Source organism: Sminthopsis crassicaudata, chromosome 1, assembly GCF_048593235.1.
Source record: "Sminthopsis crassicaudata isolate SCR6 chromosome 1, ASM4859323v1, whole genome shotgun sequence".
NCBI classification, from domain to species: domain Eukaryota; kingdom Metazoa; phylum Chordata; class Mammalia; order Dasyuromorphia; family Dasyuridae; genus Sminthopsis; species Sminthopsis crassicaudata.
The window spans coordinates 703,626,126-703,653,053 of record NC_133617.1 but is presented as its reverse complement, the minus strand read 5'-3'; the positions used below and the strand labels follow the sequence as shown (position 1 = coordinate 703,653,053).

The 26,928-nt window shown below is 39.0% G+C and overlaps 1 protein-coding gene across 3 annotated transcripts in view; it reads right to left on the bottom strand.

The window, feature by feature from the left end:
• Positions 1 to 25,920, bottom strand: part of VGLL4 (vestigial like family member 4) — a 201,168-nt gene extending 175,248 nt beyond the window's left edge. Inside the window, exon 1 of one of the 3 annotated variants that reach the window (XM_074283898.1) lies at positions 25,783 to 25,920. In XM_074283898.1, coding sequence (XP_074139999.1) covers positions 25,783 to 25,814 — 32 coding nt within the window. In that variant the 5' untranslated portion in view covers positions 25,815 to 25,920. Of the gene's footprint in view, positions 1 to 384; positions 737 to 1,359; positions 1,381 to 25,782 lie in introns of those variants that run through there. The other 2 variants (XM_074283901.1, XM_074283900.1) reach the window with 2 other exon arrangements.
• Positions 25,921 to 26,928: the final 1,008 nt, after the last annotated feature.

Here is a 26,928-nt window from a genome sequence, read left to right as displayed (position 1 = left end):
ATCCCCTCACCCCTTCCATGTCACGAGGACTGCCTCGCCTCTTCAGAAGGACCCTCTGACTTCTCCGGTTCCCTCAGAAGAGGGAGACCTCCCCCAAGATTAGGAATCCCCTCGTGGGCTCCTTCCACTTCAGAGGAAGGATCCCTGGTTCCTCGTCCGCTCAGAGGAAAGCCCCTCAGAGGAGGGATCCCATCAGCAGGGAATCCCCCAGTCCGGGAGAGACCCTTAAAGCCTAAGCAGCTGCGGGACCTCAGACTACCAGAGTCTCCGGGCCAGTCCCGCAGCTCCCGAGCTCCCCCCACCGCGCGAACCCTCGTGTTTGCTCCTGCCCCCCACTCCCCCTCCCAGCTGCCCTCCTGCCTCCTCTCAAAGTCTCTCACTTACCGGCCGTGCGCGGCTCCGCAGCCGCCACCTCCGGCCACGGCCCGGCCGCTAGTGGGGGTGTGGCTTTCGTGGGGGCGTGGCGCTGGTGGGCGGGGTCTGGAGGGGCGCTCCCCTTCCTTCTCCTTTCCTCTCCCCAGCCCCCCCCCCACCTTCCCCCGAGAGGGCGAGGGGCCAAGGCAGCAGCCCCGACTGGGCTCCTCCGGGACGGGCGGCGGCGAGCGGCCGGCGGGCAGAGTCGGACCCACAAACGGGGGCGGGATGGGAGGAAGGACCGTGCGGCTCGAGCTGGAGCGGGAGCTGGAGCGCCTGGAATCCCAGGAATGAGGAGTCGCCGCCGCCCGCTCTGGGCCCCGCCCCGTCCCGTCCAGCCGCCGCTGCCGAGCAGGTGGGGACGGAGACCTGGAGGAGCGAGTCCCAGCGCTAGCGGAGAGCCCGGCCGGGGCCGAGGGCGGGGCCGGGCAGGTAGAGGGGCGGGGCCTTCCCTCCCCAACCTCCCCCCGCAAGTACACACCGCGTACTCCCCGGGTGAAGGCGCGCACTCTCCCATCCCCCCGCCACGTGCGCACTCGGCTTTACACCTGCCCCAGCACTCCGCGCGCGTACACACGCTCACACTGACCGGGGGACACGTCCTGTATACATGCCTACAGATTTAGGTACGTGTTGGCCCGGCCCTTACCGCCTTCAAAATAGGCTAGTAGATACAAACGCGGTGCTTGTGCTCAGTCCCACAGCCTCGCAAAGACTTTTTGGGCCGAAATGCATCACATCCCCAGAACCTGACAAAAGCTCCGCTGGCCCTCTGTCCGTTCTGAGCCCGTCATTCCCACGCTCACTCCCAGCACTGACCCCCACTTTCCACACGGGCCGGGCGCGAACACTGGTGCCTTGGCCAAGTACTACACGTAAACACGAGACCCTGCCTGACGGAGTCGATAGCCCTCCCCCATTCTCCGTGGCACGTAAAGCACTTGCCCTAAGTTCTCTGAAAGTCACTTTTCCGAGCGGCGTTTAAGAACATTTTCCGAGCCCTTCGAACACCAGGCTCGCGCTGGCATCGATGGTGTCTGCCTCCGTGCCACACTGATTAGGGGAGCAGGACAGGGCATTCGCGGAGCTCTGCCTCCTCCCATTACAGTATTTTACAGACATCACTACTATACTCACACACACCAGTAAGTCACTCCCTTTCCCTCCCTCCCTGGCCTCAAGGAGGAAGTCAGGGAAAATCAAAACAGTGTGGGAGAGAGGGGGGCGGGAGGAGCAGACATTGAGCTTGGAGCAGCTCTCACAAATGCTGGCGGAGTTTGGCAAACTTCTGGAGTCAGCAGCCTGTGTTCTCTGAAAAGTGCCGGGGCTGGAGGCTGGGCTTCCGAAAAAGCCGGACGAAACGCTTCTCATCAGGGTTAGAACTAGAACCACGAACGTTCAGGAGATGACAGGATTGTGGCTGTTTTTCCTGTCATTCCGAGGCTCTTAGGAATGGTGAGCTTGCAAAGCATTCAGCTTCCTGTACATACAGCCAGCCAGTCTACCCTCCAACATCCCCTTTTCCTCCCCCCCCTTCCTCCCCAACGTTCCACTACTGCAACAATTAAGAAGACATTTTATAACATAAGCAGCCATTAACTGTATAAAATATTACTTCCCCTGTCCCCTCTCGATGTGTATTTCACACTGGGTTTTCATTATCAAACCTCAGCAACTAGTTACAGATGCAGGTATGAAGGCTTCACATAATGAGCTGGAAGGAAAGATAGTATCAGCAATTTGCTAAACAGAAAATAAGTTACCTTTTGTGCAATGTGTTACAACTTCCAAAACACTTTTACATACACAATAACATTGCTGTTTTGGAAACCTTGAGGATCTTCTCCCAGATTGATTTTTTTTTTTTAACTAGGTAAAAAAGGCCATTTTCTGCCTCATTTCTGACCTAGCCTTAATCACTGAATTGGCAATTGTTTCCGTAAACTGAGACCTGTAAAAACCTAAACTTCAAAAGGCCAAGGGCCATCTCCAGAAGTTCAGACCAACATCTGTCTACTAGATCTAGATGGCTCTGAAGGAGAAACTGAGGCTGGTGCTTTGCACAACCCTTCATCTCTTAAATTCAATTCATTTGCATGTCAAAGCATCCCCACCCTGATGTCCTTCCAGGATGAAAAGATAAACAACAACAGCAACCTATTGTAAATCAAGGACATAATAAGATGATCCTTATGAGGGAGGCATCTGGAACTAGACCTAGAACCCTATGACTCCCAGGTCAGTATTCCGTCTACCACTACTCTACAAAATCAAAGTATGGAATCCAAAAGGCAGATCTTGCCTTATGAATGGCTTTGTCTCATTTTATCATTTTTTATCTCAACTGTGTGCTTCCAAGGCTATCTTTCTAATAATAAGATCTAAAGAAACAAATGAGATAAAGTTTAAAATAAATTCTATCCAAATGGCATTTTTTCCAATCAATAATCTTAGGAGTCTTAGTAGTAGCAATAATAGACTGAGAAACTTCCTGCACAGGAGTATTAGGGAAAGAAACAGATAGCTTGGAAGAGAATCAGGGACTTGAGCAGCTAAAAGAAAAGAGGGGGAAGTGTGTCTGGCCTGGAAAGCTGGCCATTTACCCTTCTCCCTCTTTCCTTTGGATTGTTGAAACACCTGATTCTCTTCCAAGCTATCTGCCTCTTTCCCTCCCTTTGTCTCTAATAATCTCATGAAAGAGCATTTCTCAGTCTTTTAGTACTACTAAGATTCCTAGGGTTACCAATAGGAATAATAATGCTCTTCATTCTCCATTTGTTGAAATCCAATTCTGTTATAGAGTATTTAAAAAAAAATTTTAAAAAGTGACAGAAACCTGAAATTGTTACTTGGCAGCATCAGAAAAGGAAAAGGCAGTTATTTCATTATTTGCCCAATAAATCCAAATTAAATATGTATAGTTTGTATGGTGCCAGGTAATTTGCATATTAGTATAGTCCAGAGGTTCTCAGAGGGCCCATTATCCCTCTTCAGTTTCCTGTTCTGTTTAGAACAATCTTGAATGTCTTCCCAAGATAGAAGTGTCTGGCAAGCATGTGACAAGAATTTGATCTTTCAACTATTAATTCTAGCACCTCCCTTTACATTGATATGTCACAGCGTTGTCCTCTTAGTTGATTTTTGTGATTCTACCTATTTCAGGAATCCCTATGGAATAAGAATATAAGTTTTTGCCTTTCTATTTTTTTCCTTATAATTTCTTTGATTTCCCAGTGGTTTCTGTGTTCTAGATATTAACTGTTGTCTATCAGTTTGAGACTTCTTGGCCTTTCTCTGAACCCAATGTCCTTCAAATGGTTCTTTCTCAGAAAACGATGCACTAGAGGGCAGATAAACACAAACCAAAGTAGATCGGCATCCTGAAATGTTCACTTGGCCAAATTCCTAAGCCTAGCACCTAACTAGTGCTTTTAAAATGTTTCCATTCATTCTGTATAAATTGGTGAATGGGGAATAATAATAAAGGTAGAGCAATAATCAGTTCTGGAGAAAAGGGGAACATTAAGTTTTAAAGGGTTTTCATTTTAGAGAAAGTGGCAGCCTGGAGAATCAAGATACTGGATGCAGGGAGAACCATTAGGAGGCTGTTACTACATGAGGAAGTCTTGGTTACTGAAGAGAATCTCAGAGCTGGAAAGGACCTCAGCAGCCAACTGTTTAAGATTATTCCTCAATTAGTGGTCATTCAGCTCTTACTCAAAAAGTAAATGGGGAATAGACCAGCTTCCAAGGTGGCACATTCAATCGGGGGACCACTTTAATGGTTAGGATTTTTTCCTTTTTGTGAAAACAAAATTTATCTCTGCTACCCGTTGTCATTGAGTCAAACCATTTTCCTACCAGACACTGTGCTAACCTTTGGGAATACAAAGAAAGGAAAAAAATACTGAACAAAACTCAACCCAAGTTTCCAAATCCCCCACAGTCCCAGCTCTCAAAGAGCTCACAGGGCCCAAGCAAAACAAATTTAATTACTTGTCCTCATGACAGGCCTTTAAACACTTGAAGACATCCATAGTATCTATCTCTTCTCCTGCTTCCCACTAAACATTCCCAATTCCCTCAACTAATCTTCATAAACTATGTTCTCCTCTCACCAGTGGGGTCATTATCTTCTAGTTTGTCTATATCTTGCCTAAAATATTGTCTCAGAATTGAGCACAGGACCCTAGATCTACACATGTGATCTAATAGGCAGAAAATATTAGGGTCCTCTTTCTGAAGGTAGATTCTGTGTCTTTTTAAATATTTTTAAATACATCCAAAGTATTATGTCATACTGATGACATATATAACTTCCAATCCCCCAGAGCCCACATATCTTTTTAAATTAATTTTTTCAATTAACAAAGATATATTTCTCCCCTTCCCATATTTTCACCATTCATCATTAAAAAGAAAAAAGAAAAAGAAAATCCTTGTAAAAATTATGCATAGTCAAGTAAGGCAAACTCCCACATTAACCATTTGAAATCATTTGTATTCCTTTGCCAATACAAAAAGAGCTATTGTAAATCTTTTATGACATAGAGGTCCTTTTGCTCTTTCTTTGATCTCATTGATACACACTATAGATTTATATAGTGGGGCAAAGGGTATACACAATTTAGTAATTTTGGGGGAATGGTTCCAAATTGTTTTCCCAAGTCACTGAGCCAATTCACAATTCCTTAAACGGTATATTAATTTACTTGTTTTCTCACAGCCCGTTCAGTAGCTGTCATTTTTTTTTAATTAACTTTGCCACTCTAATTGGTATGAGGTATTACCTCAGAGTTGTTTTAATTTAACTTCATTTAATTTCCTTTTATTTTTAATGATTTGGGGCATTTTTCATATGGCTACTTATAGCATGAATTTCTCCCTCTGAAGCATGCCTGTTCATTTCCTTTGACATTCATCATATGGGGCATCATTTTTACTCTTAGAAACTTGAATTAGTTCCCATATATCTTGGAAATGACTCCTATACCAGAGAAACTTATAACAAAAATTTCCCCCGTTTGCCCTGCCCTTTTAATTTTAGCTGCATTAGTTTTGTTTATGCAAAACTCTTTCCAACTGTACATAATCAAAACTGTACATTTTATCTTCTGAGATCCTTTCTATTTTTTTTTTTTTTTTTTTTTTTTGGTTATGACCCTTCCCCCTATCTAAAGATCTAAATGGTATCTGAAAGAAATTTTCTTCTTTGCCCTTCTAACTTTATTATGATGTCTCACTATCTTTTGCTAAGGAACTAATCAGAATTCACCCCATACTTATGAAGTAAGTTTTCTTTAAAACAAATGTTGAATTTTACATTTCCATTTCTTTACCTCTAACTCCTGAAGCCTATCAGAGAGGGCTGTACCAGCTCAACCAGTGCCTCTCTTTCTTCTCCAATGAGATCACAACTTGAACTTTACCATTCCTTGGCATTGGGGAGAATGAAGGAATCTCCTTTCCATCTCCTTTTGCTGTACAAAGAGCATTGGAATCAGAGAATTATATTCCCTGTTCTTCCATTAACTCACTTCCTCCCTTGTATCTGTTTCTTCATCTTCAAAAACGAGTATGACTATATGATCTCTAAAGATCCAGACAATACTAAGAAGTTTATGACTATGACTCTTCTAATTTTTAAAAATATGAATTAGAAGAGGCAATATTTTTCCCTTCTGGTGGCTATAGAACCTGCTTGCTAATCCAAGGAAAAGACTGGACCAGTCTTGTTTCTAGTTAACAGCTCATGATAAGTGGGGAACAGATTTCAGACATTAAAGGAACAGAACATAGTAAAATATGAGGCTCATTTAAAGTAGCACCATCAACCTACAGAAACCTGGTGCTATGGCTCCAACCCAAGCTAGGGATTTCATCTTCTATTGGACATTATGGAGAGTGTCCAAGTAAATGGAGAAGGAGAAAGGGGGACCATTTTGAATGGCAGTAACCTAAGCCTCACATTCCTTGTTGAATTAGGGGATTATCAATTATCATTCAAGGCATTGTTCCAAGGTTTGTGGATGAACTATTTGAAACTTACCAAGGGTTCAAATTGTTAGATATTTTTCTGAATGTCAGCATCATTCTGAGTGAGTTCCCTTAAATCAGGCCAGATTTATGATTTGAACAATCACTCCAGACCTCAAAGCCCATAGAGAAAAAAAGTCTAACCACTGTTCCAAAGATTGATTTGTCTTCATATGACAGATTTTCCTTAAAACAAGACACAGCAAACTTGGCTTTGTCCTACATTTTAATTCTCTGCCTTAGCTATTTTAGAGGTGATCACTTTGGTACAAATCACATCCAGGATAAATGAATCTTCAAAAAAAAAGATAAAAACCGAGGATTCCATTTTCACTGATGGAGGGGGAATTTCCTCTTGGTTTTAATAAACCACCTCATCACATCAAGATGGTTTGAATCAGGGAATGTGCCAAAAAAATAGCCATATGTTACTGTTCTCTGAAGTGTAGAATCTGTAGGGCTATATCACCTCCTAGAGAATGCTACAAATCCTGACATTCCTTTTTTGGCTCCAACCTCTGTCTCCAGATAGTAACACACTAGAAGCAGCAAAGGAATATGCCAAACAAACAACCAGGATAAAGCTTTTTGGATTATTTCTGAGGGAACAAATTTATCTAATCTAGAAGCAGCCAGCTGGAAAGCCTTTACTTCTGAAGGAAAAAAAAAAATTCCCAGTGCCTTTTCCTCTCCTGTAGACTATTCTTCATTCCATCTCTAAAATTTAGTGATTATAAACCCTCAAGCATGTACTTACTACAAATGCTGAAGATATAGCTTGTCCTGAACAATTTTTCTGGGCAATTTCTCCATTTGGCCAAAGCTCAAATTTTCAAATATCTAATTCTAAAGTAATAGATGAAAGAAAAAAAAAAATAGAGACTATATCTATGATTTCTTTGGTGTGGTCAGCACCATTTTTGCAATTTGTAGTCTTAGAGAATTACATAGAACATTGAGATTTTTAGTCATCAAGCCAACAAGTATATATTAAGAACCTATGATGTGCAGGGCACCCTATTAACTGGGATATAAAGAAATACAAAGCTATGGCTGACTCTCAAAGAGCTCACAATTTAATGGAGGAGGCAATCTGCAAGCAACAGGTATGAACAAGAGATAGGATAAAATGATGATAGTGATAGGGGGAAGCCAAGAGCTAAGCTGCCTTTCTGCTCTTTCTACCACCTATGTCTGGTAAGAGTAAAATAAGAAAGAAAAAAAGGACTCTGATTTCTAGCCTTCAGGCATCTTTGCAAATAAAGCAATTGCCCTAGAAAGCATGCCTTGTTCTGTTCCTGCAAGGAAACACTTTCAGAGGTAAGAATGTACAACAAGAACTGGATGAGTAACAATTTTATAATAAGTTGAATCCAAAATAATTCCTCAGAAGGCAGGTTCTCTTCAAAGTTAATTGTAGCCATATGTAAAGTCAAGCATTCACAGACAATGTCTTTTTAGCAGAGTTATTGGGAAATTGGACAAATGCTTCCCATCTCATATGCTCTGCGTACGATGACAAATATGGGAATATTGGCAAATAAAAATACTCTTTTTCTCGTTTTTAGACCATTTAAAACAAGGGCCTGATGCCTTTGGGATTTGATTATGAACAAAGAAAGACGGACAAAATTTAAGTCTTTTTTGGAGAAGGAAGGAGGGGAAGATGCTTGGTACCAAAACAAAGAGGGGTTTTTCAAGTTTCATAGCTAATTTACAAAGAGCCTCCTTTGTCCACTCTCTTAAGGGTCATTAAAAAAAAACCAACTGGTAGAATATGGACCTTGGGATCAGTGATTTATTCATTCAACAGAAATTAACTAAGCACCCACCAAGAGTACTGGGTGAGGGGAGGCTATACAAAAATGAATCAGACTGAATTTACCCAAAGGGAATCTGTAATCTAGTAGGACAAAAGCTTTTTTCCCCCTTCAATCTGGATTTGTGATTTCATCAGGGCAGGGAATTCCCCAGGTGGAAACCACCTCCAGAGGATACCAATGGCAATTCACTTGCAACTTACAATCATTAGTGCCTGGGGCACTGTGACTTTTCCATGGGCACAGAACTAGTCAATACTATATGTGGGAAAACTGGGATTTGACCCAATCTTCCTGAAAACAAAGCTGGTTATTGCCTCATGCTACCAGCTCACATACACCAATAAACTTTATGTACAAACTTCTATTACATAGAAGTTCCTAAGAGAAGTCAAAAGTATTTCCAAACCAATGGAAGAGAAATCACTTTCAGATGAGGGATAAAGGAAGGGAGTAGAATCAGGGAAGACTTCGGAGAGGAGGTGACATTTGAGTTCAATCCTGAAATATGGGAAGCTGTCCACAGGCAGAGATGGTCCTTCTTGGATACTAAGCCTTCTGCAAACACAGTGACAGCAGACCTGAAGCCACAGAAGAGATTATGAGGGGTATCCTGAGTCCTTCTGAGATACCCCCTCTTTTGTCAAGGATAAGTGGGGTACTTGCGCACCTGTCTGAAGGAATTATCTCTACTCTTGTCAGAAAGGCAAGGCAAACTAGAAAACAAGCATTTTGGTAAGCTCCCATTATGTGCCAGGCACTGTGCTAAGTGTTTAACAAAATGTTTAGCTCATTTGATCCTTACATTGAGGCAAACAAAAAGCTAAGTTTAGTACAGCTAGTACTTGTCTGAGGCTGGACTTGAACTTCACAATTCCAGGACTCAGACTGTATCCATAACGCTGCCATATTGTTGTTATCTAGTCTAAATCCTTGGTTTTTTTATCTTTTCCCTTGAAAAGAAGATGACTTTATATAGTTTATATATATATATATATATATATATATATATATATAGTTGTTATCTATACTACATATATAGTAGTTTACCTAGTCTAGTTATCTAGTTATCATACCCACACTCTTCATGACCCTTTTCTGGATCATAGCACTCCAATGCTGTCCATGGAGCTTGTTTTTTTTTTTTTTACCCTAGTGGGTTGCCATTTCCTTCTCCAGTAGCTTAAGAGTAAACATAGCTATTAAGTGTCTGAGGCCACATTTGAACTCAAATCTTCCTGTTTCCATTGAGTCACCTAGTCCCCTTTCATTCCTTACTAGCCTACCAACAGGTAAATGTGTTCTCTGTTGCTAATAATGACATAACTACTAATGAATTTAGTAGGAACTGTAGCGATTAATGACTCATGTTTACCTAGGACTTTGCAAAGGGCTTTTGTATACACTATCTAAGCAGTACCCTGGAGAAATAGAAGGTATTAGGTTTGGTTCTAGTAATGGCTTTGTCATTTACTTGTTGAACCTGCCTTTCTTCTTCTGTAAAATGAGAATTTTAATAGCTATGTGTTTCCTAAAGCACTTGGAAGAACTAAACAAATGCGAAACAGAATTATTTCCTTGTTCACATATGAAGAAACTTAGAGAAGTGAATTGACTTGACTTAGGTCATACAGTGGACCCCAGACTGTTTTTATTCAAGGACTGCTGTTTTATCTGTTGTCCCATGTTCCACAAAGTTGTTGTGAGGTTCCCCAAAGCTTATGCCAAATGCTCTGTAAATGTGAGTTATTGCCTCTTCCTTATGGCAGGCCTGAGCCAAGAACAAAGGTCTCCCTTTTCCAGTTTGGATCAGATTACCAATCCCAAAGGACTATTCACACACACACACACACACACACACATACACACATTTAAAAATTTTTTTTGAAGTGGTGAAAGTTCCTAATGGTAACTTAAAGCAGAGTGAAATGGTATCAAAATTAAAAGGTATTGTAGACAGTATCTCATACAAAACCTAAATCTTGCCCTAAAGATGCTACAATCTAATTAAAGGAGAGGAAGACAAGAAAATGTTCCAAAAGTTGATAAATGACCAAAGAATCCTAAAAGACTTAAGTAATATAATGTTCAAGATCTCTAGGTAGATGTCATCATTTTGCCATAAGGGACACAAAGCTGAGAGAGTTCAGAGGAAGAAATGATTTATTCAGCCAGGGGCCATTAAGCAATGGTTTCCCCAGGAGGTGAGACTAGAGTTGACCCTTAATGGGTGATCAGAATGTAGATAGGCAGCCTGGTGATGCAACAGATAGAGTTCAGGACCTAAAGTCAGAAGGTGTTGAGATACGGGAGCAACCTGCTAGGGATTGCTGGATATTATGAGAGCCACCTGCCAGTGGCTGCTGGAGATCCAACTCAGATCAGCAGAATGGATCCCTTCACGTGAGAGGATGATGATGATACAAGGAGATTGAGAGGCAGTTGCATTCTCTGACCTCTCTCTCCTCTTCCCTCTGCCTCCAATTTATTTTATTCCCAGTTCACAAGCAACATCTGCGTCAGTAAAGACTGACTTGCAATTCCTTCAAGTATGTTATGATTCATAGCTGTGGAGGCTTTTGGAGAAACGACCTGCCCCTTCACACTTAGGCATGGTCCTTAACAAGAAGGACCTGAGTTCAAATGTGGTCTCAGATTTAGTAGCTGGGTAATCTTAGAACTCTGTTTCCTAATCTGTAAAATGGACAAGGAAATAATAAATCACTCCAATATCTTTGCCAAGAAAACCTTAGTGTAGTCATGAAGAGTTACATACAACAGAACAACAAACCTTTCATTTTAGAGATGAGGAAATCAGGTCCAGAAAGAAGGCAAGTAAGTTGCTGATGGTCACAGAGACAGAAATCAGCAAAGATGAGATTCATATCCACGTTCTCCCACTCCACATGCCCTTTGTGCCAGACCATGAAAAGTGGCAGCCATGAAATTAGAAGGTTAAGTTGGGGTCAGATTGCAAAGGGCTAGGTTGATATAATAAATGACTCACCACCAACATGGCCAAAATTTTAGTTGAGGACTTCCCTTCAGAATCCCTTGAAGACAGGGAAGAGAAATATATGGGGAATATTACTATGATTTACACATTTCTGTCACCTGGAGCAGTTTACTGATGAGAAAGGAAGGCTTGGAAAGGCTAGTGGTGCACCTGGGAAGCAGAATGATAAATCCCCTATGTCTGGAGGCTGAGTTCTAACTAGCTGCAGACCCTGTTTCCTTTTTCTTGTGGTTATTATTTTATTAACCCTGGAGAGCCCCGGACCTATAGCATCCCTAAGTCCAACTGAGTCAGGCACTCTACTTTTATCAGTCTTCAAGGTAGGGATAGCCAACATGCTCTCTAAATAGCATTCAAAGATTTTCAAAGGGCTTTACACACACACACATATATACATATATGTAAGTATATACATATATTTACATTTACATATACACATATAGGGGTGTGTATGTATGTATATATGTATATGTATATATATATATATATATAGATGTATGTTGTGACCATGTTAGTACCCGGGATATCTTAGAATCAGCTAGAGTCAGGATAAGCAAAAGTTTTTATTCTTGGTCTTTTGGGGTCCCCGTCAAGGGATTAGATATAGGAATCTCCACACCTCCTTTCTCTCTCTCCACCACTAAAGAATGATCCCGCTTGTCCTACTCCATCCTCTGATCTCCCTTCCCCTTCTTTGTCCACATCCACAGATCGAGCCAGCACTGAGTTGAGTAGGGTCATCCTCCAAGCATATGTTAATAGAGAATTGTCCAATTGGTAATTAGCCTTAAGTGCTAGATTACCTTACATTAAGTGTATCTGCTCAGTTCTAGCCCTTTACATGTATGCATATGTATACATATATTTATATATACATAGGTATATAGGTATATGTGTGTATGTATATATGCATATATATGTATATTTATATATACACATATGGGTGTATGTATATATATAAACATATATTTATATTTACACAGAGGTATGTGTGTGTATGTATATACAATATATACATACACACACATACATATACCACTGTGTATATGTATGTATAATTTCCTCCTTAGCACAATAGGTGCTAATATTATGCTCATTTATAGAGAGAGAAACTGAGTTTGAGATTAGGTGAACAAGCTAGATTTCTGAGGCTAGATTTCAACTGAAGTGACTTGACCAAGATCACACAGCTCATAATTTTCTGAGGCTGCATTTGACTCTAGGCCCAACACTCTATTCATGGTGTTAAACAGAGGCAGTCTATTATAAGAAAAATAGACTCAGAAAACGCAGGGTTTTTCTAGACTATCACAAGAGTCTACTATCTAAGGAGCATGTGCAAGTCCCTGGGGAAGACACAAAACTTAGATAAGACAAGGGTAGGGATTTAATAACCAGCAGTCTGAAAAATAATGTATTTACCATAACTTTTGCATTTAATCTGAATTACTATGTTAGCATTTTCTCTATTACCTTCTTAAGTCTAGCCAGTGATCTTCAAACTTTTTAAATAGGGGCCAGTTCACTGTCCCTCAAACTGTTGGGAGGCCGGACTATAGTAAAAACAAAAACTCACACTCTGTCTCCGTCCCTCAGCCCATTTGCCATAACCCAGCGGGCAGCATCTGGCCCTCAGGCTGTAGTTTGAGAATCCCTGGACTCTAGACAATCAATAAAACAAAAAATCATACCCTAATTTGAAGGCTTTTTACAGTTCTGAGATGTAAATGCTCACACTATTTTAGCAGTCAACAAGAGCTGGTATTACTTAGCTCTGGAATACTTCAGGCATAGGATTTGTCCAATATGGTGCTTATGGCTTGGAAGGGAATAAGCTATAACATACATTGCATGTATCTAACTGGTTTTTGTTTGAATCCCAGAAGCTGAGAGCAATTTGGAGCCTGGTTGTTTCCAGCCTTGTGCTGGCTCAGGGCTGAAATGAAGGACATGAGTGTTTTGAAATGGAAGTCTGCCATGTTCTTCAGCCCTGAACAACAGAGCCGAAGCAAATGATCCTCAATAGAAACAGGAAAGGCTGGAGAAGGGACAGATTTTGGGAAAAGGAACTCAACTCTGCCCAAGTTGAGTTGGAAATGCCTACAGGATAACTGGAGGAAATGTCCAGCAGGTAGTTGGAAATGAAGTTTGGAAATCAGTTGGATTGGAAGATTTAGAAACTGTCTGCATAGATGTGGTCATTGAACTCTTGGGAGCTAATGCTATCATTAAGGGAAGAAATATAGAGAAGATGGCCCATTGCACAGCCTTAGACAGAAACTTTTGCTTGGAGATCAAGAGATAAGTAATGAACTATCAAAGAAAGACTGGTCAGGGGGTGACTCCAGGAAGCCATGGGAGAATGAATATTCAAGAGAAAAAGGTTGATAATAGTGTGAAAAGCTGGAGAGAAGTCCAGGGGATGAGGTTTCAGATTCAGCAGTTTGGCCATCATTAGTAACTAACCTTGGAAAGAGCAATTTCAGTGCTGGTGGGTAAAAGTGGGGTGTGCCCTCAGACTAGATGGGGTTAAAAGAGAAGTATTAAAGAACGAAAGTAAGAAGAGCCAATGATTATTTCTGTGAATTTGGCTGTGAGAGGGAAGCTTGGGAGAAGGGTGGTTTTTTAATTGTTTTTGTTTGATGGAAAACTTTGGACCTGTTTGTAAGCAGCAGGGAAAGAGGCAACAGAAATTGAGAGAGAAGTGGGAAAGAAGGAAGAAACTATAAATATAGCAAGAATCTACTGGAGTAAAGGAGATGAGAACAAGGATACAAGTCTGGGTTTGCCTTTGGCAGGGCCAACGTCCAGAATAATACAAAGGTGATATTAGTAAAGTATTTCGTATAGTACCTGGTACGTAGTAGGTGCTTAATAAATGCTTAGTCCTTTCCCTTATAACCTGAAGTAGATCAATGAAGAATACTAATAAAATCAACAAGATAGAAAACAAATCTGGTCCAGAATTAATATTATTAATAAGCAATATTAATAATGATGCAATAAATAATAATACATAACAATAATAGGTTTTTATAGCATTTTAAAATTTGTAAGAATAGGATTTTGGAGAATGTCTCTGCCAAGGCTTGTCCCAAAGGATGCTGCAGCTGCTGCTTCCCCTTAATTGTGGTAATGGTTCTTCCAGCATCTGACAGGAGAGCTAGGACAAATGGCAGACAAATGGGAACCTTCTGGAAAATCCTTTTACAAGGAGATTACAGTGTTGCTCTAGGCTCAAGAAAACATAGAGGGATCACATGAAAATTTCTATTTACCTGGAGCCTCAGTAGCATGTGTGTGTATGTGAAATATATGTTTATTTGAGATGTGTTTGTGTGTATGTGTGTGTCTGTAACACAAGCCTCACATTTTCTCTATAGCTTTGTAAAAGACCTTAGAAACATCTAGGGCAATGGCTATATTTTATAGATGAGACTATTACTCTCTTCTCTCTCCTTTAATAGGTCATAAGAGAAATCAAGTATATTTTTGTATCTAGCTAAGGCAAACCTTGAGTGCTTATAGATTCTGTTTTGGAGGTTCTGCAATATTCCAGAGCTTGGAGCGATTAGTAAAAATGTTATCTGCAAACATTGATAGGCATCTGGAGCAATTCATAATCTAGAGAGAATCCTTACATTTGGATTTTGTGTTGAACATCCTCCATAATAGCATCAAATGCTTTTCCAGGATGTGTGATACACCAACGTCCTCCTCTACCACCCCCATTACACCTTAAGCTAGTTCTTTTAATAAAAATCAAGGAGATGGCAGAAACTAGACATGGACCCACATTTAACACCACATACTAAGATAAGATCAAAATGGGTCCAAGATTTAAGCATAAAGAATGAAATCATAAATAAATTAGAGGAACATAGGATACTTTACCTCTCAGACTTGTGGAGGAGGAAGGAATTTGTGTCCAAAGGAGAACTAGAGACCATTATTGATCACAAAATAGAAAATGTTGATTACACCAAATTAAAAAGTTTCTGCACAAACAAAACAAATACAAACAAGATTAGAAGGGAAGTAACAAATTGGGAAAACATTTTTACAGATAAAGGTTCTGATAAAGGCCTCATCTCCAAAATATACAGAGAATTGACTTTAATTTATAAAAAATGAAGCCATTCTCCAATTGATAAAAGGTCAAAGGATATGAACAGACAATTTTCAGATGATGAAATTAAAACTATTTCCACTCATATGAAAGTGTTCCAAATCACTATTGATCAGAGAAATGCAAATTAAGACAACTCTGAGATACCACTATACACCTGTCAGATTGGCTAAGATGACAGGAACAAATAACGATGAATGTTGGAGGGGCTGTGGGAAAACTGGGACACTGATGCATTGTTGGTGGAGTTGTGAAAGAATCCAACCATTCTGGAGAGCAATCTGGAATTATGCCCAAAAAGTTATCAAACTGTGCATACCCTTTGACCCAGCAGTGCTACTACTGGGCTTACATCCCAAGGAAATACTAAAGAAGGGAAAGGGTCCTGTATGTGCCAAAATGTTTGTGGCAGCTCTTTTCATAGTGGCTAGAAACTGGAAAATGAACAGATGTCCATCAATTGGAGAATGGTTGGGTAAATTATGGTATATGAATGTTACGGAATATTATTGTTCTGTAAGAAATGACCAACAGGAGAAATACAGAGAGGCTTGGAGAGACATCAACTGATGCTAAGTGAAATGAGCAGAACCAGAAGATCATTATACACTTCAACAATGATTCTGTATGAGGATGTATTCTGATGGAAGTGGATATCTTCAACATAGGGAAGAGCTAATCCAATTCCAATTGATCAATGATGGACAGAATCAGCTACATCCAGAAAAGGAACACTGGGAAATTAGTATAAACTGTGAGCATTTTTGTTTGTTTGTTTTTCTTCCCAGATTATTTTTACCTTCCGAATACAATTCTTCCTTTGCAACAACAACAACAACAACAAAATTCGGTTCTGCACATATATATTGTACCTAGGATATACTATAACATATTTCATATGTATGGGAATGCCTGCCATCTAGGGGAGGGGGTGGAGGGAAAGAGGGGAAAAATTCAGAACAGAAGGGAGTACAAGGGATAATGTTGTAAAAAAAAAAAAAATTACCTATGCATATGTACTGTCAAATAAAAATGTTATAATTATAAAAATTAATTATATTGTTAATATAATTAATATATAATTAATATATTAATTAAATTAATTAATATATAATTAATATATTAATTAAATTGTTGTTAAAAAAATTACCTATGCATATGTACTGTCAAATAAAAATGTTATAATTATAAAAATTAATTAAAAAAAAAAGTCAAGGAGACTGATCTTCAGTTTTGACTTTCTCAAGGGACTAAGCCTCAGACACTTTCCTGGTGAATTCAGATCATGTTGCTGTGGCTTCTTGTTTCCCTGAGAGCATCAAAAGATAATCCATAAATAAAGATGGGATTCTTCAGGCTTGGTGACTTTTTGAAAGAATATACTTGCCCAGATGACTAAGGAAATGCCTAAAGACATTTATTTCCTTTTGGAGGGGAGGGAGGTGGTGGGACACCTACATATAACCTAGTGGAATGTTGTTTCCTTGTAACCTTTCTCTGCAAGTCCGCATCACTCTGTGTAGGAGCTAGTGCAATGGCAAACTGGATGATCTCTTATCTCAAGTCTTTCCCCATACCAGCTCATCCTTCATTCATCCTGATCTTCAGAAGGCCCAGGTCTGTCCATGTCATCACTCCAATTTGATAAGCTCCCTATTACCTCATGATAAAATGCAAGATCTTCTGTTGTCTTTAGAGCCTTTTATAACCTTTTCCCTCCTAACTCTCTAGTCTTCTCATACCAGTTATACAGACTTCCTTACTGTTCCAGCACAAAGTACTCTATCTCTTGACTCTGTTCACTTTCACTGACTATTTCTTATGCTTAGATCTCTCTTTTTTCTTATTTTTGTCTCCTGCCTTTCTGGACTTCCTTTAAGTCTCAACTAAAATTCTATCTTTTCCAGTCCTCCTTATTTTTAGTGCCTTCCCTCTGAGATAATTTCTAAAAAATTCTGCATATAGCTTGTTTTATACATAGATCTTGGTGTATTGTTTCTCTCATTAAACAGTAAGCTACTAGAGAGTAGGGATTGTTTTATTTATACTTTTTATTTTTCTTTGTATCTGTAGCACTTTGTCAACAAAGTACCCACCCACTATGTGACAGGTACTGTAGTAAGTACTAAAAAATTTGAGTCAAAAGCCAGTCCCTACTTTCAAGAATCTCATAGTCTAATGGGAGAGACCATGATGAAAACAACTATGTACTAATAAGATCTAGACAGGATAAACTGGAGATACAATAGACACTTAATAAATGCTTGTTCACTTGATGACAGTTCCAGCTAAGTAAACTTCCCTTTTGTTGATTGCTGAATGATTATCAAGCATTTCATTTTATTTTGGTATCACATCTAAACTACTTGAGGACTAAAATGGGTTAGAATTAGACCACTACAGCTACTCCTCCCTGGGTGGGATATTAGTGTTTTGCTACATCTTTTAAGAAATTTTGTATGACTTTAATATTTTATAAGAAATATCTTGTTGGAATAAAATCACTTTGCTCAATCAGATCAAATGCTTTTTAAAAAAGTAAATAAATAAAAATAAATTGTGAAGTAAATTTTATTTTTTTTATTATAGCTTTCTATTTACCAGATATATGCATGGGTAATTTTTCAGCATTGACAATTACAAAACCTTTTGCTCCAATTTTTCCCCTCCTTCCCCCCATTCCCTCCCCCAGATGGCAGGTTAACCAATACATGTTAAATATGTTAAAGTATATGTTAAATACAATATATGTATACATGTCCATATGGTTATTTTGCTGCCCAAAATAATTGAACTTTGAAATAGTATACAATTTACCTGTGAAGGAAATAAAAAATGCAGGCAGACAAAAATAGAGGGATTGGGGATTCTATGTGGTGGTTCACAGTAAAGTACATTTTAAAAAGTAAATAATAAGATGGTACAGTGAATAGAGCGCTGGGCTTAGAGTCAAGAAGACATTTACTATCTGTGTGACCCTGGGCAAGTTATTTAATTCTGTCTGCCTGTTTCCTCATCTGTAAAATGAATTGGAGAAAGAAATGGCAAACCATTTCAGTATCTTTGCCAAGAAAACCCCAAATAATGGGGTCATGCATAGTGAACAACAAATAATAAGCACTGTGGATTCTTTTATTCTCTACATTTTCAGTCAGTCGTGGTTATAAAGTTGTGATCTCCTATAGTATATTTTTGTGAAAAGTTGCCTACTTGTGTAAGATTTTGTAAAGTGGCTGTTTGGTAAGGATTCCACATACTGTCTGGAACTTATATGAAGGTCATTAACTCCTGGATAGAAAAAGCTCATTATCTTGACTGGATGGGTCACTTCAGAGTGTGGACCCATCCTAGGGTCACTTATAAGTTCTGATTGGCTGGTGTATCCTTGGACCTGAAGTACAATCCTAGAGGACCATATCCCCACCAAAATCACCCTAGTACAATTTTTCCTGGAATCACCTGCCTCAACTTTTGTCTTACCCCTTGAACATTTATATGCCATTTGACCATTGATAAATAAAAATGTAGTTGAATTATACATTGTGAACTTTGTCAAATATGTTCTTGAACCTGAGCAGTAAATCTGGTATTAGAAGTGAGATGCACCATTGAAATATATGCTATTTGTCTGGCATGAATACACATATGTAATCTCTATCAAGTTGCTTGCCTTCTCAAGGAGAAGGAGAGGTGGAGGGAGATAGAGAATTTGGAACTCAAAAACTTTAAAAACAAATGTTTAAAAAATTGTGTTTATATGTAATTTAGAAAAAAGTCAAAATTTAAAAAGAGAAGTATATATCATTGATAAACAGAAAAGTTCAGAGGGTTTATTTGGTACATTTTTAAAAATGGAGCTTAATATCATAGATTTAGGACTAGAAGGACAATTCCTCCTCTCTACCACCAAGTTATAGATTAAGAAACTGAGGCCCAGAGAAATGAAAAGGTTTGCCAAGGGTTACCCTGGTATTCAGGGACAGTCTGGATTTGAATCCACTTCTTCTAACTCCAAAGCAATAGATTTGTTGTTACAAATACAAAAGCAAATACAAATACAAAAGCAACAGCTTTTCCTTTTGACTCTAAAATACTGTTTACAGAGAAAGCTCTATGGGCCCTTATCACTGAGGACCAGTCCACTTCTCTGTGTGCTCTTTGTCTGCATTATTTAAGTATTTCATCCCATCTGGAGCCAAGTTGAGAAGACAAGAGAAGAGGCAAGAGTCCTAGTCTCCCTAGACCTACATGGCAGCCTTCCAATCTTGGATATGGGATGGTAGGACATACCACTTAATTAAGATTTGTCTTCCTGTCTCAAGGGGAGAGGGTGAAAATGCAGTTTTTATGTTGGAGGAGCTGGCTCCAGTGGAAAGTATGAAGTGGAAAACGGTAGGCTAAGATGATTTTCTGATGCTTCTACAGATGATTGGGAGAGGATGGACTGGATGGTGGAATGGAGAAAGGAGGCTGCAAATGGCATAGGTTCTCCCTTCATTCTGTGTTTTTTCTTGTTTTGTTCTTTTTACAAAGTCATCAAAAAAAAGTAACATGAGAAGCTTGGCTCTTGTGGGAGCAAATTCCAGAGACAAGTCAACCCCTAAAATTATTATGGGGGCTCTGAGTTCTCCTTGACAAGAAGAGCAGTCCACATGCAATAGATATAGCACCAATGTATTGAGGATCAAAAGATAAGACAGAAGTCAAGTCCTTTGGACTAGGGTGATATCCTTCTTTTGCACAGTCACTCTCTGGGTTCTACTGCTGTTCTAGTCAGGCAGATCTTAGGCAGACTTCACATTCCCAAGACTGATCCTTAGAACTCATCCAACCAAGATGGCTTTCTTAAGTAACAGCGAAGATAACAAATAGATGCCTTGCCCATTGACCTAATTGCCTGAGGAAGTTTTTTGTTATATTTACCAGCCTAAATCATTCCAGAATAAATAGCTCCATTACAGTATGTTTGATAGACACAGATCATGTCAGAGCAAGCAGGATTGTGTGATTCATGAGCTAAATGGGCAATTTTGATGATCCACTCTCAGTCCACCCCTGAATCCTGAATCTCTAGGCCTTTTGCTAAGATCAAGCCCATTAACAGGTTAGTATTATAGTTTATTCCTTTTCTTGTGCAAGCCTGGGCACATAGGCTGCCCTTACTTTAAAAAGTGGCATTAATAAAATATGTTTTACCTCATCAAGCAGCAAGTTCTTTTCAGCAATAGGGGGAAGCTAAATCTAACAATACAGAACAATAATAACCTAAGTGAGAAAGCAATCTAATAATATACAATATAACTATATATTACAATACATAACAATAAAAACAAGTGGCATTTAAATAATACTTTAAAGTCTTCAAAGTATTTTACAAATACATTATTCCATTTGAGTCTCATAATAGCCCTGTGAGGTAGGGTGCTACAGATATCATTATCCTCTTAAGATGATAGGATAAAAATCACATTTTTAGGGATGCCTTAGATGCCAACCCTCATTTAAGTCCAACTCTAATTTTTACAAATGAGGAAACTGAGGTTGAGAGAGACTAAATGACTTAACCAATCAGCAGTGGGATTTGTACACAATTCTTCCTGAATCCAAGTCCAGCATTCTTTTTCTCTATGGCTTATTGTCTTTTTTTATGAGAGATGGAGATCAGACCCATAATCTTATTTAATTAATTAATTACCAATGACAATGTGCTTGCAAAAAGTTGGGAAGGCCAGGGATAACTAGAAAAAGATTCTAAGTCCAACTGTGTAATATGAAAGATAGCCACAGATTAGCCTTCGTGTAGTGCACAATACACTAACCCACAAAATGACCACCATCACATTGCATAATATTACCTTTAGGGATTGTCTTTTGCCTTTGTTTGCATCCTTAACACTTATGACAATACCTGACACAAAGTAGACACTTAGCAAACAATTATTGACTTAGTCCCTACTCCACCTCTTTAATATATAACCTTGATGACAGTAGGAATTGTTGTTTTTGTAGCCTAAGAACCTGAAACAGCAGATACTTAGTAAATATTGCTCATTGAGAAGAGCACAAAATGAGAAAGTATAGAAGGGTTGTAATTTCCACTGGGAAAGTACTACCCAATTTAGTGTCATGAATTTATTAACTATCACAGTCAATTTCACTTATGGAATAAAATTTTATGGTTCCTAGTCTTTTTTAAATTTTATTTTAATAGCTTTTTATTTTCACAAATACAAGCAAGCAAAGATAGTTTCCAACATTCATCTTGTGTTCCAAATTTTTTCCCCTCTCCTCTTTCCTCCTCTCCCCAAGACAGCAAGCAATCTGATATAGGTTAAATATGTGCAGTTCTTCTAAATGTGTTTCCATATTCTTCATGCTGTGCAAGAAAAATCAGAAGAGGGGGAAAAAGCATGAGAAAAGAAAAAAAAAAAAAAAAGCAAACAACAACAATAACAAAAATGGTAGAACTACTATATTTTGATCCACATTCAATCTCCAGTTCTTTCCCTGGAAGTGGATGTCACTTTCCATCCCAAATCTTTTGGAATTGTATGGTTCCTAGTCTTAATTTGAAAAGTTAAATTTTCTATCTGATAACCTCTTTCAATCACCCAAAAACAAAACCAAACCAAACAATAACAAAAACCCCTGTCTAAAACAAGTTCATGAAGACAGATGAAAAAACTGAGTGCCATATTAGATGGTTTTATCTAAGACCATAGGGGTGATAAATATTGGATCTAAGTCCTCTAGTTCTAGGGCCAGGGGTATTTCTTTAGTCTCATGTGACCTTTGACTTTGTTTCCCTCCCTGCTATGGGTGAATGATTTCACTTTAGCTTTTAGGTGAAGGTGGCTTATTATAGTTTCTGCTGCAATAGTTTAATTAGGTGTCCCTGAGAATCATCAGATCTTAATATTTCTATTAAAATGCCAGGGGCTTAAAAATATTCCAACTGATTGGACCCATACTTTCAATAGGCTTGTGTACCCTTTGATGATAATTGGATAATTGCAGGTGGCTTTTTGCCCTGATTTATTTTACTAAGATCCTATTTCTTTAGAAATAAATAAATTCACTAAATGAATGACAGATAATATCTCCAAAACATATGGAGAACATAGCAGTCATAGCCCAAAACCATTTCTATTACTAGCATTTAATTTATTTTTGAAAATTCAAAAGAAAGTCTGGAGGGAAAGATATTGCCCTCAGAAGCTTTTTTAATTATCTAACTCAGCAAGGTATAAAGGAAAGAACAGTAGCTTGGGAGGCTGGTGACTTCTGCTCTATTCCTTACTGTCATTTATTTGTTAAAGACAAGTCACTTCTGTTCTCAGAACTTTCATTTCCTCATCTATAAAGTGACAGCATCAGATAGGTGTGTGGTATTTGGAATCCAAAGGTCTAATATTCATTATCTGTGTGACCTTGGGTAAGTAATTGTATCTCTCTGAATCTCAGGGTATAGGACTAAGATGAAAGTTGTAGGACTAGATGACTATGAAATTCTAAAGCTCTAACTCCTATAACATGGCTCTACAAGGTCATTCCCATTATGATATTTGGTGATAATGATTCTTCTCCTTTCATCTTCCAAGGAGTGTCTTGTGAATCCCACTCAAGAAAAATGTACCATAAATTAGAAAAGATATACAACTATCTAGTCAATGGTTCTAGCCTTTAATTAATTTTTTCTGGGAAGGCACTTGGGGTTAAGTGATTTACCCAGGGTCACCCAGCTAATAAGTATCTGAGGTCATTTGAACTCAGGGACACTGTACCATCTTGCTATCCCTATAATCTATAACTTGATTTTGTTCTTCTCTTTGACCTTACTGCCTCAAAAGCAAAAGTCAGGTGAAAAGGAAGTGCCAATTAGATGTTCCTATCCTCTAAATAGGGGCTTAAGTTCCTATCTCTTGCAGGTACCACTTATTGGAGCCTTTGTGACTTAATATACTAAAACAGCTTCTTGCAAATCATGGAGACTGGAGTCTGCTAGCATTGCCAACATATGCATTTATAAAAAGAATATTAAAAACTATCTTTCCTTGCGCCATACTCATACCCCATCCAATGTGCTACATACAAGGCAGCCAAGTGCTCATCTGGTCTGTTCTTGTTTTGGTTGATTATTTCTGGGCTATCACTAAGAGGAGCTAAATTGGGATAAAGTCAAAGGACTGGAATGGGATTTATCCTTGGCTTGATTCCATTCATGGCTTTTATTGTCCAGAGCTTAGAAACCTCCAAAAAACCTGTGTCTTTATATAAGCACATTTGCTCTCTTTCTTTTGTGTAGCAAGAATGAGTATCTGCCTTTCAGGACTCAGTTTCCAATTCCCTTTCTAACCCTGGAGACTGAGCTAATGGAAAAAGAGGACTTAAAGCCAAGCAAAGGTCCTGAGTGTTTTCTAAAGCCCTAAACTTATCTTCCTAGCACTACTTCTTAGTACAATCCTCTTCTTCCTTAAGCCAGAAATCCCAAAAGTAGCTTAATAGGCACTCATTGCATTTCACCTTCTGATAATACACTAATATGGTTTCCCCTTCCCTGGGCCAAGAACAATTCACTCAGACTATAATCCTCATTGGAGCATCCTGAAAAGCCTTCAAGACTGCAGACAAATAGGAAAGCATCTCATATATCTATTGCAGAGTTAGAGAATCACTTTTAGGTGTTTCTATTCTTAAAATTCTCAACACTTTGAAATTGAAACTAATTTAGACTTTTCTCCTTGTGAAGTAAGCTATTCTGGTCAATTATACTTCAGTTTATCAGAGTGGCATTTTGTGAAATGCCCTATCCTGTCACTTATCAGTCTAGTCATGTCAAAGAGGTATAGGGAAAGTATGTCCCTGCATGAATCCTCTGTGCTACCTTTGAACTACATAAGTACATACTACTACTCCTATAAGTCTGGCTTGAGCTTGACTGCAGGGTGTTAAAAGTCAGTCCAAATTCTGACCTGGTTAAGTGTGCTTTGAGTACATGGATGTTTAAAGGGTCAGACAGAGTTTCAGGGCAAGATGGGGAGAGAGCAGTGAAAGAATAATAGAGTAGCATGACTGGAGTATGGGGCCGGAGAAGCAGCAAGGGAATCAAATGATTCCATTGGAGGTAATAGCCAGTGCCCGCAGATAGCTGAGATGAAATGGAATAGGAAGTGCTGTCGGTTTTATAGACTATGTCCCTCTCCTCTTGCAATGGGAACCCAGAAAAGGATGGGGGATTAAGTGGGAGGAGATCTCTGGATGAAGGACATTTATTTGTCATAAGGGATGAAAATGCTCCTGCTTAATGCCATTTCAGTGGCTTCAACATACTCAGACATATTGTTTTGATTCAATGTTCTTTTGTTTTTCATTTTGTCTTTTTTTTTTTTCCTCATATGGTCCAACAGGATGCGTGCAAACAAGCCAAAGAGAACAATTTGTGAGAAGTCTTCCATTGAATGAATTTGGTTTGTCTAAACTCAAAGCTGAAGTTCTAGGTCGTGAGCTACAAATAGAGATATACATTGTACTCTTTGGTCGGGCACCTGTACAGTGCGTACCCAGCATTGTCCTTTATCTTCTCTCCTTCACTGAAGAAAAGAATCAAAGAAAATGCTGAGGGCAGCTGGGATTCATAAGCCAGGCGTTCAAAGAGAAAGGAAAACCCTCTTCCAGGGCACTGCAATAAATAATGGAAATTTTTTTTTCTTTTTCCCTCAGAAAGTGACACGAAGTGTTAAAAAGAGCAATGAGACAAGTTTGTCACCCACCCCTTGGGAATTAACAGAATCATAAACCATGCAAAGATGAAAACATCAGAGACCAAGAACAGCTTCTAACAGCTATCAAAACGAAGTTGATGAGTTACAGGATATGTCACCATGATGTCATATGCTTTATGCCTCTCAGAGGAATCAGGCTTGCTAAAAAAAAAAAAAAAATTGGTAATAGAAACTGACACCAGGGGCTGCCTTTAAAAAATAACTTCACTAGAACTGAATCCGAATAATGATTATTTTAAATCATTCAGAATTAGTAAATTGAGCTTTTACTCCAAATTTTGTTCTTAGTGTTGGGGAATATGTGATGTTGTATTGCCTCATCTCAGAACTTTCCGATCCCTTTCATCATGGGTGAGATTAGGGATCTCAGATGGGAAAGTCCATTTGATCAGCAACCATTAATATTTCCCAAGTGCGAACTGGCTTGGTTTGAATTCAATACCCAACCTTTACCATATATTAATATAAATTAAACTGATAAATTTTCTAGCTGACTGGGATGAAGTAAAATCTTCCTCCTAGCCTGTTTATCCAAAATAAGCTAAAGAAAACTCTTCAGATTCCCAAGTTTAACACAAAACTCACCCACGTTTATTCATCATAATTCTAGGACACATCAAATGTAGTCATTCTGGCCCGACGAGTTCCTCCCATCAAGGAAAGCTTTTTTTCCCCCAGCCAATTCACTAGGGAGGTTTCAAGACAAAGCTTGCTCTCTTCTCTGTAATGTATGCAATTGTCTGCCCTCCCCCAAAGCAGGATAACTTAGAGGCAACCAGCCTACATCCTGTTCTGACACCAACCAATCACAGATCAAAGGAAAGCCATCAGAGAAAAACAGAGCGTTTTCAAAGCCTAATGACCCCCTCACTGGTGACTGACTGGTCCCAACTGAACTGCCTTCCTAAAGTAAATGACAGGCTCCTCTTCCACATGCTATGATACCAAGACAGACTTCTCTTGTTGCCAGCTGGAGGGAGCAATCAGAAGACAAAACATCTGTCAAAAATACACAGTGAATCCCAGAAAGAGGTGAAAATAAAGTACCTCCCTCCTTTGTAGGAGAGGTGGGGAACTATGGATGTGGAGCGTAGCGTATACTGTCAGAGTACTATAACAATTCTTCAGGCAAGGCTTGAGCTGGCTCAAATCACTGAAAACCTTTGGGAGTTCAAGTCCCACCAGCTCAAACTCTTTTGCTGAAAATGCTTCATTCCCAAGTCTTCTTTATATTTTTATTAGAAGGAATTGCTCCATGGGTGGGGAGAATATATTCAGAAATAAAATTGATGTAAAAACACATGATAGCAGTAAGAACATTGGGGGAAAAAACAGCTCAGGATAGGTTCTCAATTTGGTGGCTTTTAGGTATAATTTATCATTTTAAAAAAATTTGTTTCTTTTCCCCATTCCACATGGTTCCTTTGCTAATTTAAATCCTGCATCTTTAAAAAAAAAAAAAAAAATCTGATAGCTGTAAGGTAGCAAAAGTAATAAAACATCTTCCCTCTTGGAAGCTGTGATTTTTATTTTAAAAAATGGTGAGAGGGTTTTTTATTTTATGATATAAATTAGAGTGTGTTCAACTGACACTGTTAGAAATAATGTCTCTGGAAGGACAGTCTCCTGCACACTCCGTCACTGCTCTCAGAAAATCTCCTGGAAAGTCCTTTAAGGAAATAGCACACCCCAGTCACCCCTCAGCGCCCCAGGGCATGTTCAGCATGAACT